At 50.3% G+C, this 12919-nt stretch overlaps 5 protein-coding genes across 5 annotated transcripts; 3 read left to right on the plus strand and 2 right to left on the minus strand.

The window, feature by feature from the left end:
• The first annotated feature begins 485 nt into the window (after window positions 1–485).
• On the plus strand, window positions 486–3160 carry TrAFT101_006387 (uncharacterized protein). The gene is made up of 5 exons (XM_024901514.2): window positions 486–982; window positions 1037–1297; window positions 1362–1697; window positions 1760–1940; window positions 2002–3160. Exons 1-5 carry the CDS (start codon window positions 722–724, stop codon window positions 2724–2726), a joined length of 1764 nt encoding a protein of 587 aa, XP_024754760.1. The 5' UTR covers window positions 486–721; the 3' UTR covers window positions 2727–3160.
• Window positions 3161–3468: 308 nt separating this feature from the next.
• On the plus strand, window positions 3469–4239 carry TrAFT101_006388 (uncharacterized protein). The gene is made up of 2 exons (XM_024902907.2): window positions 3469–3902; window positions 3964–4239. Exons 1-2 carry the CDS (start codon window positions 3690–3692, stop codon window positions 4195–4197), a joined length of 447 nt encoding a protein of 148 aa, XP_024754759.1. The 5' UTR covers window positions 3469–3689; the 3' UTR covers window positions 4198–4239.
• Window positions 4240–4506: 267 nt separating this feature from the next.
• TrAFT101_006389 (uncharacterized protein) lies at window positions 4507–8468 on the plus strand. Its single transcript, XM_066127745.1, has 4 exons — window positions 4507–5078; window positions 5158–5185; window positions 5243–5725; window positions 5779–8468. Exons 1-4 carry the CDS (start codon window positions 4615–4617, stop codon window positions 6943–6945), a joined length of 2142 nt encoding a protein of 713 aa, XP_065983858.1. The 5' UTR covers window positions 4507–4614; the 3' UTR covers window positions 6946–8468.
• Window positions 6985–8199, minus strand: TrAFT101_006390 (uncharacterized protein). Its single transcript, XM_066127746.1, has 2 exons — window positions 8053–8199; window positions 6985–7947 (listed from the first exon to the last, which is right to left on the minus strand). Exons 1-2 carry the CDS (start codon window positions 8128–8130, stop codon window positions 7243–7245), a joined length of 783 nt encoding a protein of 260 aa, XP_065983859.1. The 5' UTR covers window positions 8131–8199; the 3' UTR covers window positions 6985–7242.
• A 218-nt stretch (window positions 8469–8686) lies between the features above and the next one.
• On the minus strand, window positions 8687–12517 carry TrAFT101_006391 (putative secondary metabolism biosynthetic enzyme). The gene is made up of 3 exons (XM_024902906.2): window positions 12229–12517; window positions 9222–12157; window positions 8687–9118 (listed from the first exon to the last, which is right to left on the minus strand). The coding sequence occupies exons 1-3, from the start codon at window positions 12396–12398 to the stop codon at window positions 8916–8918; spliced, it is 3309 nt and encodes a 1102-aa protein (XP_024754755.1). The 5' UTR covers window positions 12399–12517; the 3' UTR covers window positions 8687–8915.
• Window positions 12518–12919: the final 402 nt, after the last annotated feature.

Raw genomic sequence — 12919 nt, forward strand, 5'->3', positions numbered from 1 at the left:
TTCGAGTGCAAAGGCTGGTGTCGGGCAGTTCAGCGGCGCGACGGAGGAGGAACTTGAGACACGAAAAACGACTTTACATTGGAAATCTACAAGTCATCGGCGGCTATCTTGCTGCGACCGGAGATTGTGCCGTGCCGTTGTTTTGCGTTTGTCTGCTGATGCTCCACTGTGTGGCACCCCATCTACGGACCTAGTTATGATCGTGTGTCGGCTTTCCTTTGTTCGGCCGTTAATACTTCAAAGGCCGCATCCGTTATTTAAGATGTCAGGGGCTTAGAACATGCAGCTCGGAGTAGAACTTTTACTTGTTCCTGAGGATGCAGTAAGCACTGGCGATAAGAAATTTAACTTACTCCGTTGCCATTCTGTTGCCTTACGATATACTACGGGCGGCCCCACACGGACTTTGATAACTCCCGCCAACAACCCGAGGTTGACATCGGGTCTTGATACTCGCCGACAGGCACAAACTCGTAGCAGCCAGATTCATGGTTACTTACGTAGGCAGTCATGAGATTTGACACATGCAGATCCTTAAGCTCAATTCTTTTAAAATGAACGATTCTTCAATAATCAAATTCTTTTTGGGCAATCGAGCACATTCAATCGTTCCTCGACCGCAACAACTTGTCGATACGCTTCAGCAGGGACATATTGTGCTTCAATCCTCCTCCAGGCAAATTGCAAACAACAAACTTCACCGACCACTTTCCTCCCCGCCATGACCGCAGAAGACATGGGCACAAAGGTTGGAAAACCTCAATCTTCGGCCCCTCAGGAGCAGGATGTGGGATCACGGTCGGAAACAACACAGGGCGACGAGACAGCACGCAACAGTCAGGAACCGGATGCCAAATCTGATGCCAAGGAGGAAGTTGACGATACCTTTCAGGGTCTTGCGACCCCGAAAATCATTCTCCTGATGCTGTCGTCTCTCTTCAGCATGATGTTGGTAGCTCTGGATAGAACCATTGTGACAACGGTACGCAAACTGAGACTGGAGCACCCAACGTCGTAAATGCTAATGTGACTCTAGGCGATTCCTGCCATCACCAATGAGTTTAATTCACTCCCTGATGTCGGCTGGTACGGGAGCGCATATTTAATGACCTGCGGTGCTTTTCAGCTCCTTTTTGGTAAACTCTATACCTTTTACTCTGCCAAGTCTGTTCTCTTCACAAGTATTCTACTCTTCGAGATTGGCTCTGCCATCTGTGGTGCTGCACCTAATTCAGCCACACTCATTGTGGGAAGAGCATTTGCTGGAGTTGGCGCGGCTGGTATTCTTGCTGGATCTGTGAGTGGCATCATCTTCGCCCATGGAATTGCCTCGCAGCGCGTAGCTAATGGAATCAACACAGGTCACGACCGTTGTTTACTCCGTCCCTCTGAAGAGGCGTCCGGCGGTGCAAGGTGCTCTGGGTGCCTTCTTCGGCCTTGCAATCATCCTGGGCCCTTTAATCGGAGGTGCATTTACCACTCATGTCACATGGAGATGGTGCTTCTACATCAATTTGCCCATTGGTGGAGTTGTCATGATCATTGTTGCGGCTTTCCTGAAAATTCCCAAACAAGAGTCAACAAAACTCCCATGGAAGGACAAGGTTTTGGGCCTAGATCCCCTGGGTACCTTGTGCCTTGTGCCCAGTGTCATATGCTTAGTATTGGCGCTCCAGTGGGGAGGTTCAATATACGCCGTAAGTTTTTTTTTTTTTTTTTTTTTAATTTCCGTCCGGCGATCGATATTGACTATTTTCAGTGGAATAGTGCACGCATCATAGCATTGTTGACTTTGATGTCAGTATTGTTTATTGCCTTCATCGCTATTCAAATCCTGCTTCCAAAGACTGCCATGATTCCACCGCGGATTTTCAAAATCCGCAGCATCTGGGCAGGCGTATGGCAGATGGCTTTTCTCGGTGCCGGCATGTACATTTTCAGTAAGACTCCTTGACCCGCTTTTATGTACCTAGATGGATGCCTTGGCTAACTCCTTTGAAGTTTATTACCTTCCAATCTGGTTCCAGACGGTCAAGGGTAACTCGGCTGTGACGTCCGGTGTCAAGCTGCTACCTTTGATGCTAGGACTGCTTGTTTCATCGATTATTTATGGAGCCACTGTGGAAGAGACTGGATACTATGTCCATGCCGGCCTCTTGGGCGCCGTTATAATGATCGTCGGCGCCGGGATGCTCACCACCCTCGACGTGGACTCGAACAGCGGCAAGTGGATCGGCTATCAGGTCCTGTTCGGGTTTGGCATGGGCGCCACCGTCCAAACGCCAAACCTTGCCGCGCAAGTGGTGCTGTCTGACAAGGATGTGCCGATTGCCCTTGCATTAGGATTTTTTGCCCAGCTCATCGGTGGATCGGTATCGGTCCCTGCCGGAGAGAACGTCTTGACCAATCAACTCATCAAGAGGCTAGCTGGCTTCCCTGGGTTTGACCGCAACCTCGTCACCTCTGGTGGAGCGACTGCATTGATTGATGCACTTCCAGTTGATTTGAAGCCCACAGTGCTTCAGGTGTACAACGACGCCATTCGGGATGTGTTTCGAATTGGCCTGATCTTGACGTGCTTGATTATTATTGGTGCAGTGCTTCTGGAGAACAAAAACACACGACGCCCCCCTAAGAAAGATGGCGACAAGAAGGGCGATAAGACTGGCCCTCAGGACGAGGAGAAAACGATTGATACAGCCACCGAGGTTCCACAGAAGGAATGATTGACTTCTTTTGAGAGCGTCGAAGTCACATGGACAGAGCAGACGCAGTCTACGACGGTGAAGTTCCCACCACCCCAACCAGGGTTTAATCATAAGGAGAAATTGGGGAGACGCCGTCAGGGCGCAATAGCGAAAGAGGCCGAGAGGCATGGGCATTAGTGTCCAAATGGCGGCCTATGCGAAACATTTTTTTAATTATTAATTCTTATTTGTAGACCATCGAGGGCGAGGTCAGGTTCATTTGTGTGTATTTTTAGATATGGTGCATGGCAATTTCCTTGTGCATACATAGCATTTCTACTCTAAAAAAACTTCCTTGGCTCAAGGGAAGGAAAGACTCTATCATCCATCTTCAGATTGCTATTTACACCCTTCAAAACAGCTAGTAATACAGAAGAAGTGTAAGAAAGGTGTTGCTTTCAACAGACACTCGGTTTGTCAATTAGTATGTTAATCAGATATGAATGTTCATATTCGCAATTGAATTGTGCAATGTGTACGAAAGTGCAAATTCATGCCTACGGGTACTACTGTCCACGTTTTGTTTCGGTTCGAATGCATGAGATACATACTACACTAGCTATCTAGGCAAAACAAAAGGAAGCCAACATACACGAGCACCAGGCTGTAATCTGCTGTCCAGAGTATCGATTACGCGTCGGCTGTAAGAATTAAACTTTGTGCCACCAACCGGGGTCAATGCAATGGGTGGGCAGCATTATTGAAAAAAATGACCGAAATCAAATCCTAACCCTGCCATCGGAGTCCGATGCTTCTGTTCATGCCCGACAATTAATTCTACCATCTCAAGTACACCTTTATCGTCGATCATCATTGATCAACAGTACCTGGAATTGCGTGATCTGGATGGCTGTGCTAGGGCAATATTTATTTGACACATAGAGCGGGTGCAACACCCAAAAGCCGGCTGAGGCGATTTCAAATCAGTCAAGTCTTGGCACAATGGCTGCAGTAGCCACCCACGACGCGTCTCTCCAGGCGGCGACGATTGATAGATTTGTCGAGGGATGGAAAATCAACTCTGGTGAAGCCTGGACAGAATTGTGGGCGGACGGCTGTACAAACACGATTCTACCATTTTCGCTCAATTGCACACCCATGTCCAAATCCGATGTCATTCGATCCAAACACTTTAGCAATATTTCAAATTGGAAGGTAAGCGCAGCGGCTGGCCTGACAATAGTAGTGCAAACAGAAAGACTTAAACCTCGAGCAGTTGGAGGTCTACGAAATCCTACACGACACGGCCAAGGGAAAATCTGCCATCTACGCAACATCAAGTGCAGATACGCGTTTTGGCGACTTTAAATGGGCGCAAGAGTATGCGGCCTTTATCACATTGACTGAGGACAGGATGAAGATTGGGCACATTACGGAAATGGTGGACACAGCATTTTTTGCCGAGATGGGAAGGCAGAGTGCGAAATTCGCCGCCGCAGGATCCAAATGAATAACATAGACGAATAAATAAATAGGCACTGATTTCCTCGCATGGTACTCTCTTCCTTGGTTATCATAGGAAATTTATTGACCTGATTTTGTGCTTGTGCTTGTGTGGTTGCAGTCGGATTGCGCCACCCACCAGTCCTAGGGCCTGCCTTCGTTGCCCAAAATCCTACCAGACGGATTAACTACTTGCCTAAAAGTGAAGAGAGGAGTCATTCAGCAACCATTACGGGCCAACATTGTGATTTGCACCAAGGTACATGTAATTGCAGAAATGGAAACGGTCACGTGCCAAAGAACTCGAGGGTGCCATGTACCTGCTCCTTTGACATCGTCCCCCTCGTCGTCCACCAACATCAGACCCCCACCATCTTTGCGCTGGGACATTGGACACCGCAACCACCGTTGGCCAAAGAATATCATGTCCTCCTCATCGGCCAGCCTTCCGGGAGGGCGCCCTGCCTTGGCGCCGGCAACATATTTCCCTCCGGGTGAGGAGATTATGCTACGGCCGCGGCGACAGCTGGCTTGCGTGCGTTGCCAGCAGCGCAAGGTCAAGTGCGATCACAAAGATCCGTGTGCCACATGTGCCAAGGCGGGTGTGCCATGTGTCGCATCAAACCAAGTCCAGCGCCGTCGAAAGAGACGACTGCCAGAGAGGGAGCTCCTCGACCGGATTCGCAACTATGAGGATTTGCTCACCCAGCACAACATCAAGTTTGAACCGCTTCACCCACGCGGGCCGGAGTCATCTGTCTCAGCACCCAAGGGGTCTCCCGACTCGCATGTTGAGGAGCCATGCGAATCTGACGATGAGCCCGGAACCACTACTGCCTCATCTCACGCAGGTACCAGCTCTCCAAGGCGGAGGGTGCGCGCGGCCAAGTATACGCCCCCCCCCGCGCTGACCTCTGGTCATGCCATGCGCCTGTTATTGAGTGTTCGCTAATTGGATTGGCTGCAGGCAGATGTTGCACACAATGAACCAAGAGGTAGGCTCATCACTCTTCGAGTTCACGTTTTTTCTGTTGATTGACAATTGCATACAGTTCCGTGATCGCACCGATGGCGACTCGTCAGACGATGAAGTGCGGGGGGTTGTCTTCAAGAGGGCATGGGATCAGGAAATCGCGGACGATGCTCACCTCCTCTTTGGATTTGGTTGGCACCAGACGATAGTAGACATACACACCTTGCACCCTCAGCCATTCCAGATATTCCAGCTGTGGCAAGTCTATCTCGATAACGTTGATCCGCTTCTGAAGATAACGCACACTCACAGTCTTCAAAAGCGCCTGATCGCGGCCGCAACCAATCTCATGACCATCACGCCAGAGTTGGAGGCGCTCATGTTTGGGATTTACTGCATGGCCATTTCAAGCCTGACTGAGAATGAGTGTCGAGCAATGTTTGCCTCGTCCAAGGTTGATCTTCTGCCTCGGTTCCAGCTTGGTTGCCAGCAGGCTCTTCTGAACAGTCGCTTCATGCGGAGTACGAACCGAGACTGCTTGACGGCATTGTGTCTATACCTCGTTCGTACATCTATTGCTTACAGTCCCTTTAATTGTTTTTCTAACGGCCCTAGATATCGGTTCGACCCACCACTGCTCCGCAGTCTCTGTCATCTATCCTTGGCACTGCCATTCGTATCGCGCAACGCATGGGCCTTCACAGTGAAGCTACCTTGGCGAAGGCATCCCCACTCGAGGCTGAGATGGGCCGGAGGCTCTGGTGGTCTCTGATACTTTTCGACACTCGAATTGGAGAAATGGCCGACTTACATGCTACTGCGTTACTTCCAACCTGGGACTGCCGAGTGCCGCTTACCATCAACGACTCCGATATCAGAGAAGAGATGAAGGAGTCCCCTCAGGTCCAAGGAAAGTTGACCGATGTCATTTTCGCGGTTTGTCGCAGCGAACTTGCGGATTTTGTTCGCTATACCAAGTTTCATCTAGGGTTTTTCGGCCCTGGTCTTCGTCCCTCTGCGACGACGGGTCAAGAGGTCCCTCAGGGTTCTGAAATTGACACATTTCATAAAATGATGGAAGAAAAGTACCTGAAGTTTTGTGATCCGGAAAACGCGATTCATTTCATGACTATATGGACAACAAGAGGAAACATTGCCAAGTACCGCTTAGTAGAACACCACTTCAGATACTCGGGCTCTTCGCTGCATCACGCTGAGACTCAGCGAGATGCCGCTCTCTCGTACGCGCTTAGAATGCTCGAGTGCAATACAAAGCTCATGACTTCACCGCTAACCAAAGGCTTCATCTGGATGGTCCATTGCTATTTCCCCTTTATTGCGTACATCCAGATCATCCAACACCTCAAGTGGCGGCCCAAGAGTGCTCAGGCTACGGATGCATGGAAAATCATGAACGACAACTACCACGCGCTCATTGAGGTTCTGTCTGTGACGGATAGCTTCTTCGGACTTTTAACGAACATGATTTTACAGGCTTGGGAAGTCCGGGAGAGTGCGTACAAGCAATCAGGGTACCCGCTGGAGACACCGCTGCTCGTGTCATCTATTCGGCAAAGCCGAGAACTTCTGATTCCTGAGGAATGCGGCAATAGCATCAAGCAATCTGGCTCTGCTCCAGAAATTGGGTACTCTGATGTACCTGCCTATTATGACATCGACATGGATCACTTGGACTGGTCTGCGATGGACTGGGATTTGGGTTACAAGGGGGCCAATGATCCAAAGCACGACGAGCAACAGCTCCCAAACGCCTTGCAATGATAGATGTGGGAGACTGATGAATCCTATAGATAATGTTATCTTCAGTGTATATAAAATAGAGAAAAATTCTCATCTCAATCTACGTAACAGGGCAAACAGGGCGAGCCAGCCGCACATCAAGAAGTGAATATAGGGCAAGATAGGAGCGCCTTTCGTGCTAAACAAGTCTACAGTGCAATTGTGGCGTTGATAAAAGAAAGGAAGCCTGGACTGTGCCTTGGAGCTTCGAGGGCCTTGGCCTGCTAGCGCTGTTCCCTATTAGGGCCGAAATCTCTCGATCTCCCGCCGCCCAAGGCATCAAGTATCCAACTCTCCGTCCATGTCTATTGGCAGGAACTTCAGCGGCCGTGGCACCCTCCACATATCGCACGGATTGAAACGCCACACGCTCTGATGCCGCCTGGCGAACCAGTACTGGACGACCCATGCAACCCACCAAGGTGCTGGCGGGAACTTGTGCCTCCCGCCTTCAAACCCGCGATCCATGCATCCGAACGCCAAAGGGAACATCTCATCGTAGCTCCCCACATCGGTAATGTGCTTCTCGGCCTGAACCCACATGCGCTTGAGCTCGTCGCTCGGGTACACCTTGAGAGCGAGCATGGTGGGAATCTCATCGCGCAGGTGCTCGTACAATGACGGCGCAAAGGCATCGATCAGGCCCTTAAACGTCGTGTACGAATACTCGGCCGGGCTAGTAGATTTGCAGTATTCACCTAGGCGTGACAGCCCTGTGTGGAAAGCAGCGTGCTGGGCCTGGTTCACGGACATGATGTCCTGGTTCTTCGTATAGGCTGCTAGTGCTGGGAACAGGTATTCCTCTTCCCCGAAGTGGTGAGCATCAATGGTAATCACGACTGTTTTGGTGTAGAACAGCAAGTCTACAATGTCTCCCGGTTTAACAACATATGGTGATTGTAGGATGATGCTGTTGAGGGCGCGGAGGAAGATGTTGTGGACATGGACCATGTCGGTGGCGATGTGGACGGCATAGTGGGATGTCTAAGCATTCGCCATATTTGATTAGTTTGGAGTTTTTGCTCTTTTCTTTCTGTTTTACTTGTCTTTCTGTACGTCTGAAAATATTGGGAGGAAGGGGGTGTCTACGGTGTCTTCTTGCGGCGCGTTGAGAAGCGGCCACGGCGTATTTACCCATCGAGTGGGTAGTGTGCTTGTTGTGCTCATATTGGTGAAAGTTTACGGAATAGTAGCAAGACGACGCAAAAGATGAAATAGAGATATTGATTCAAGATGGTGCGTGATACCAACTACTGCACGAAGGGTAAGGCTATTTACCTCGTTGCTAACACCATGTCGGTCCTGGTCAACACGAAAGTTCGGAAGTCGGGCGTTCGGGTTTACTGCAACGGTGTGATGTGCTGTTGTCGGGCATTTCCCCCCGGGAGCCTGCATGAGGGTGGAAGTTGGCGGGGCTTGCTGCCCGTGTTGGAGCTGGATGGGTCCAGTTTGGTGCTATCAATGTTCAATACAGTGAGATGAGATGTAGCCGACTTATATGCAGTGTTTAGTTTCGATGTGCAGATGGATACACATGCTTGTGCATATTTTGTGTGTTATAAAAGACATTTCATCGTGTAGAGATTGTCTAGCAGTTAATGCGTCGATATTTAACGACCAGACTTGTTTAAGGATTTGACTAAACACCCTTTTCAGGATTTTGTGTAGGTAGGAAAGCTGACGGGCTTCGTAGAACGGAACGAGGAGGGGATTATATCCTAATCTGGTCTTTACATTGGCCATCGCAGCAATCTAGCGAGTACAATTGAGGTTGTCTTTTTTAAGAGGGCTAGCGTTCTTGACTTAACTCATAAAAGCTAGTAAGAAGAGGGAGATGGATTGTAATATCAAGACTAATAAGTTGAACTCCATTCATCTTATCCCCCTACTGACGATAAACGCAGCATCTTCCACGTTACTATTGTCCGCGGCCCATCTCAGCCATGGCTCCTTTATCTGCCTGTCAGATTGGATTTTGTAGCTTTGCTGTCAAATGGCCAACCCCCTAATTTCATAGTAAATAGATCGCTTTCGGCAATCTCCTTTGCCCTCGCTTTTAGCTCTGTAACGTCCCAATTGGCCCAGATATACTTGCCCTTGAGGAAATCGGCTTCTGGGCTAGCGAGCCAGACCATGCTACCGACAGAGAGGGAGACTAGTTCTAATTGTCAAAATTCCGCACCTTAAAGGGGAGGGATTGTCGTTCGAAATCACGAGTTGGGGGGAGAGAGACGGGGGTGGGGGGGTCAAAAACTCACCATCGTCTGCTAAGCCGGCCTGCTTTGCGCCGCTGACTTTGCCTCCAACATTTACAACTCCTGGGTGTAGACAAATCACTCTAAGCTCGGGATGCTCGGCTTGGAGCGTGCTGAAGACTCTCACAGCGCCTGCTTTGCTCGAGCTATAGGCAGAATTGTTGGGAAAGCCGGTGAAATGGGACAGCGCCGTCGTCACGTAGAGCACCACAGCCTCGTCGGACTTGTACTTTAGGAAGGCTTGCGTGGCGAGGAACGAGCCCTTGATGTTGACTTCGAAGCAGCGCCACCACTCTTCCACGTCGAGGTCCTTGATGGCGCTCGATGTTGGCGGAACGGTAGGTTTGTAGCCCGCATTGTTGATCAAGACGTGGATCTCGCCGACAAGGTCGTGAATTTTCTTGAATGTGGCGCCGATTTGGTCCTTCTCTGTGACATCAGAGACGTAGGTGTGGATATGAGCACCAGGAACCAGTGATTCGATATTGCTCCTGGTCGATTCGAGCATGTTGCCCCTACGACCAATGATGCTGACACTGGCGGCTCCGGCCTGGGCAAATCCTAGGGCAGTTGCTGCGCCGATACCAGAGCCGCCACCAGTGATGACGATGTTCTTCCCAGCTGCCGACAGAGCTGGTAAAGAAGGATCAATAGCGTCATATTGTGACTTGCGATATTCCTTGGTGGGGCAGGGAAACATCTTAGGCTTGACAGCCGCCGACTGTGATCTAGCAGGTACATTTTCCCAAGCCTCGGGGAATCCAGCTCCAAAAACCCACTTCTCAGGATCAGCAACGCCGAGAGTCGAGTCGTACGTCATGCGAGCGAGCTGAATCCATGCTTCTCCCGTCATGGGGAACGCAGCCGGATCCTGCTTCTCGAACATCCGACACACCTCGCCTGCGCTCTTGGCCGCGCGCACAAACTTGGCAACGTGGCCGTCGTCCTTCATCTGGCAAATATCATGGTATAGTTCGGTCCATCCCTTGCCAGCGCTTGGACCGGGTGTGTAGTTGAAGATTTCGGCAATGTTGTACTGCGGGCAGCCGCAGGCAGCATACCAGAAGAGATCCGTTCGGCCTTTCCACTCTACTAGCCTCACCTTGTTTTCCAAGCTGATCCAGGGGTCGTTGACCAGGACAGTCAGGAAGACCGAGCTGGTCACGTTGTGCATGTGGAAAAAGTCGATTTTTGGGGTCTTCCCGGCTCGCTGTGCCGCGCCTGCGATGTAAGCGCTGCAGTTGATTACTTCGGCGGCTCTTAGTTGTAGCTCGGATGGCTTGACGCGGTACTGGGCAGCTAGACAGATGATGTCCGCCTTTGATCGTCCAAGGGTCCCGTCTCTCATTTTAAAAGGTCCGTCTTCCCATCGAGGGCCGTTCAGAATAGCTTTGTTTGCGCGAGCTTCCTTGTACAAGTCCAGGAGAGGCTTGTGTGGAGCGTTGGGATCAAGATCTCCAGCCTCTGCATCGGTCTGTAAAAGACAGCCTGGAATACCGGAGAATGGATGACACACGGCCTGAGCGAGGGCTTCAGCCGTGATGCTAGGCAGCTCAAACTCGACTGCAAGGCCTAGATGAATGAATGGGTGATGGGCTCCCTCGTACATCCGAGAAAGAATCGTGTCGGCAACAGAGGTACGAGTGAAGCAATACTTGTGAAGAACAGCTCTCCATCCGTACAGGTCGATTTGCCGCTCGAAAAACTCAATCGCATTGCTGTATTGCGTGAGGTCACCCATGATTTCCATAAGCTTGCTGTCGTCAGATAGACCTTTGACCACGTCCGAGTCAACGTCGGGACGAGCGCGCTGGACACCGACACCGTCGTCGTTAGCACGCTGCAGCTCAGCAGGGTTCGCCCCGATTGCGAAGTGAGTCAGGATGGAATGGGCCATGTGGTTGTGCCCGTTGAGATCTCTCCAGAATATGTGATAGTCGTCATGGTTCTTTTGCAGCAGCTTATTTGCCATTTCGATGGACTCGGGAGCAGGGTCATTGACACGTCCGTAGCTGCCACCATGATTCTGGGACAGGGACAACTGGACTTTCTTAGCATTGGGAGTGGCGTTGCCATTCAGCGCGGGTCTCTTCGTCGCGAGGATAAGCACAACTGGAAACGTGACTTTTCTCTTCTGCTTGCCCATGGCGACGTTCAGCTCCTCCAAGAGAACTTCTATCTCGGAATACCCGTCACCTGCCTTGACGCGGTAGTTCGGATACACCGAGTCCAAATACGCCTTGACATTATCAATACCCCAATCTTCACTCCAAAAATTGCGGTCAATGGCCGTTTTAGTCTCATCTGCTTTGCCTCGTCGATCCACAGCTGAGAAGTTAAAGTCAAAGCCGGCCTTGCTGTTGAACAAGAGCGAATAGTCACAGTTCCACTTGTAACGCTGTACACTCTCCCAGTCTTCTTCAAGCAGGGGGATGTTATCCAGCTCGCTAACTAGTGCCTCGGCGGCGCGGAGGTGGATAGGAAATCCCGGAGTATTTTTCATGGGCTGATTAAAGGTGCAGATGCGAGTGGCGACCTTGTCATACGCCGTGTTGCATCTGTCCACATCACCATCGGCGAAAACTGCCGGGCCATAAAAATAAATGGCTAGTGTTCCCCCAGGTCGAAGCACTCTGTTAAATTCTTTCAGTGCAGTTTGATGATCCAAGAGAGGAATGCATTCGCTCACAACAACAAGGTCAGTGGTTCCCTCACCGCCGAGGTGGGCTGGTGTTTTCTGTGAAAGAGCTTCTGCTGACGACTGGATAAAGGTCATGCGGTTGAGCAGCTCGGCTGGGACGATGGAGGGAGCGGCGTCCAGCACCTCTTCGTTTACGTCTGATCCGACGACGTTGTTAAAGTAGGCGGCAAGTCGGGCAGCAATGTTGCCCGGTCCTGTTCCAACATCATGGGCAATGTCAGCACGGTTATTACCGTGGCTGGATGTTGTTCAAAATGTTAGAGAAGTGAAGGATTGGACAGGGGACAGGCAAATGGAAATGGAAATCACCTCTTGTGGTACTCGTTAATGAGCTGGAAGAAGTCCTCGGTTGGATTAGGACGAGACTGTATATAAGACGCCCAAAACGGCACACTGCTCCCACTCTTGCGCGCACCGGTAAGAAAGGGTGTCTCAACATCAACCTCCTTGCTTATAGTCGTATTGGTTTGTGTGGACATGGTGGAGTAATTTGACAGCGTCTGAAAAATTGGGTAGTTTGAAATCGTGGCTCAAAAACCTGGCCAGAGATAACTTCTAGTGATATATAAAATAGGTATCACTCCGTTTTTTGTGCCAGTGCTCTTGAGCACAAAATAGAGGTTTGTACCTCTTGATCGGATGTACCACTTTTGAGAGACCGCTCCGGCCGGGTATTAAGATCGTATGTTACGCCTCGAGCTAAATCACACACAATATCCCCGAGCCCAGTCTTGATAATGTCCGACTTCACACTTGGTACTGTGACTGAAATTGCAAGTCGGGAAAGTAATTGTTCAATAATTGAATTGCACATATTGCCATCGGCATGTGCGGCTGTTTCCGCTCGCTGATACTACTGTACCGGAGTCCGAGTTGGAGTCAACTTCCGAATAGGTTAGTCGTCCCTTCCACTGCTGATTAGAACAGCACCGCTGCTTCGAGACAAGGTAATATAAACGAATTGACTTATAAATAGGACATCCAAAAGTAACGGATTGCA

Source organism: Trichoderma asperellum, chromosome 3 (genome assembly GCF_020647865.1).
Source record: "Trichoderma asperellum chromosome 3, complete sequence".
Lineage (NCBI taxonomy): Eukaryota > Fungi > Ascomycota > Sordariomycetes > Hypocreales > Hypocreaceae > Trichoderma > Trichoderma asperellum.

Coding starts and splice junctions, on each gene's coding strand:
- TrAFT101_006387 (XM_024901514.2), top strand. CDS start 722: ATGACCGCAGAAGACATGGGCACAAAGGTTGGAAAACCTCAATCTTCG. Junction 1,298..1,361: donor CTGGTATTCTTGCTGGATCT/GTGAGTGGCATC, acceptor GAATCAACACAG/GTCACGACCGTTGTTTACTC. Junction 1,941..2,001: donor TGCCGGCATGTACATTTTCA/GTAAGACTCCTT, acceptor ACTCCTTTGAAG/TTTATTACCTTCCAATCTGG.
- TrAFT101_006388 (XM_024902907.2), top strand. CDS start 3,690: ATGGCTGCAGTAGCCACCCACGACGCGTCTCTCCAGGCGGCGACGATT. Junction 3,903..3,963: donor GCAATATTTCAAATTGGAAG/GTAAGCGCAGCG, acceptor AACCTCGAGCAG/TTGGAGGTCTACGAAATCCT.
- TrAFT101_006389 (XM_066127745.1), top strand. CDS start 4,615: ATGTCCTCCTCATCGGCCAGCCTTCCGGGAGGGCGCCCTGCCTTGGCG. Junction 5,079..5,157: donor CGGAGGGTGCGCGCGGCCAA/GTATACGCCCCC, acceptor GATTGGCTGCAG/GCAGATGTTGCACACAATGA. Junction 5,726..5,778: donor CGGCATTGTGTCTATACCTC/GTTCGTACATCT, acceptor TAACGGCCCTAG/ATATCGGTTCGACCCACCAC.
- TrAFT101_006390 (XM_066127746.1), bottom strand. CDS start 8,130: ATGAGCACAACAAGCACACTACCCACTCGATGGGTAAATACGCCGTGG. Junction 7,948..8,052: donor ACGCGCCGCAAGAAGACACC/GTAGACACCCCC, acceptor GCGAATGCTTAG/ACATCCCACTATGCCGTCCA.
- TrAFT101_006391 (XM_024902906.2), bottom strand. CDS start 12,398: ATGTCCACACAAACCAATACGACTATAAGCAAGGAGGTTGATGTTGAG. Junction 12,158..12,228: donor ATTAACGAGTACCACAAGAG/GTGATTTCCATT, acceptor AACAACATCCAG/CCACGGTAATAACCGTGCTG. Junction 9,119..9,221: donor GGCCGGCTTAGCAGACGATG/GTGAGTTTTTGA, acceptor AATTAGAACTAG/TCTCCCTCTCTGTCGGTAGC.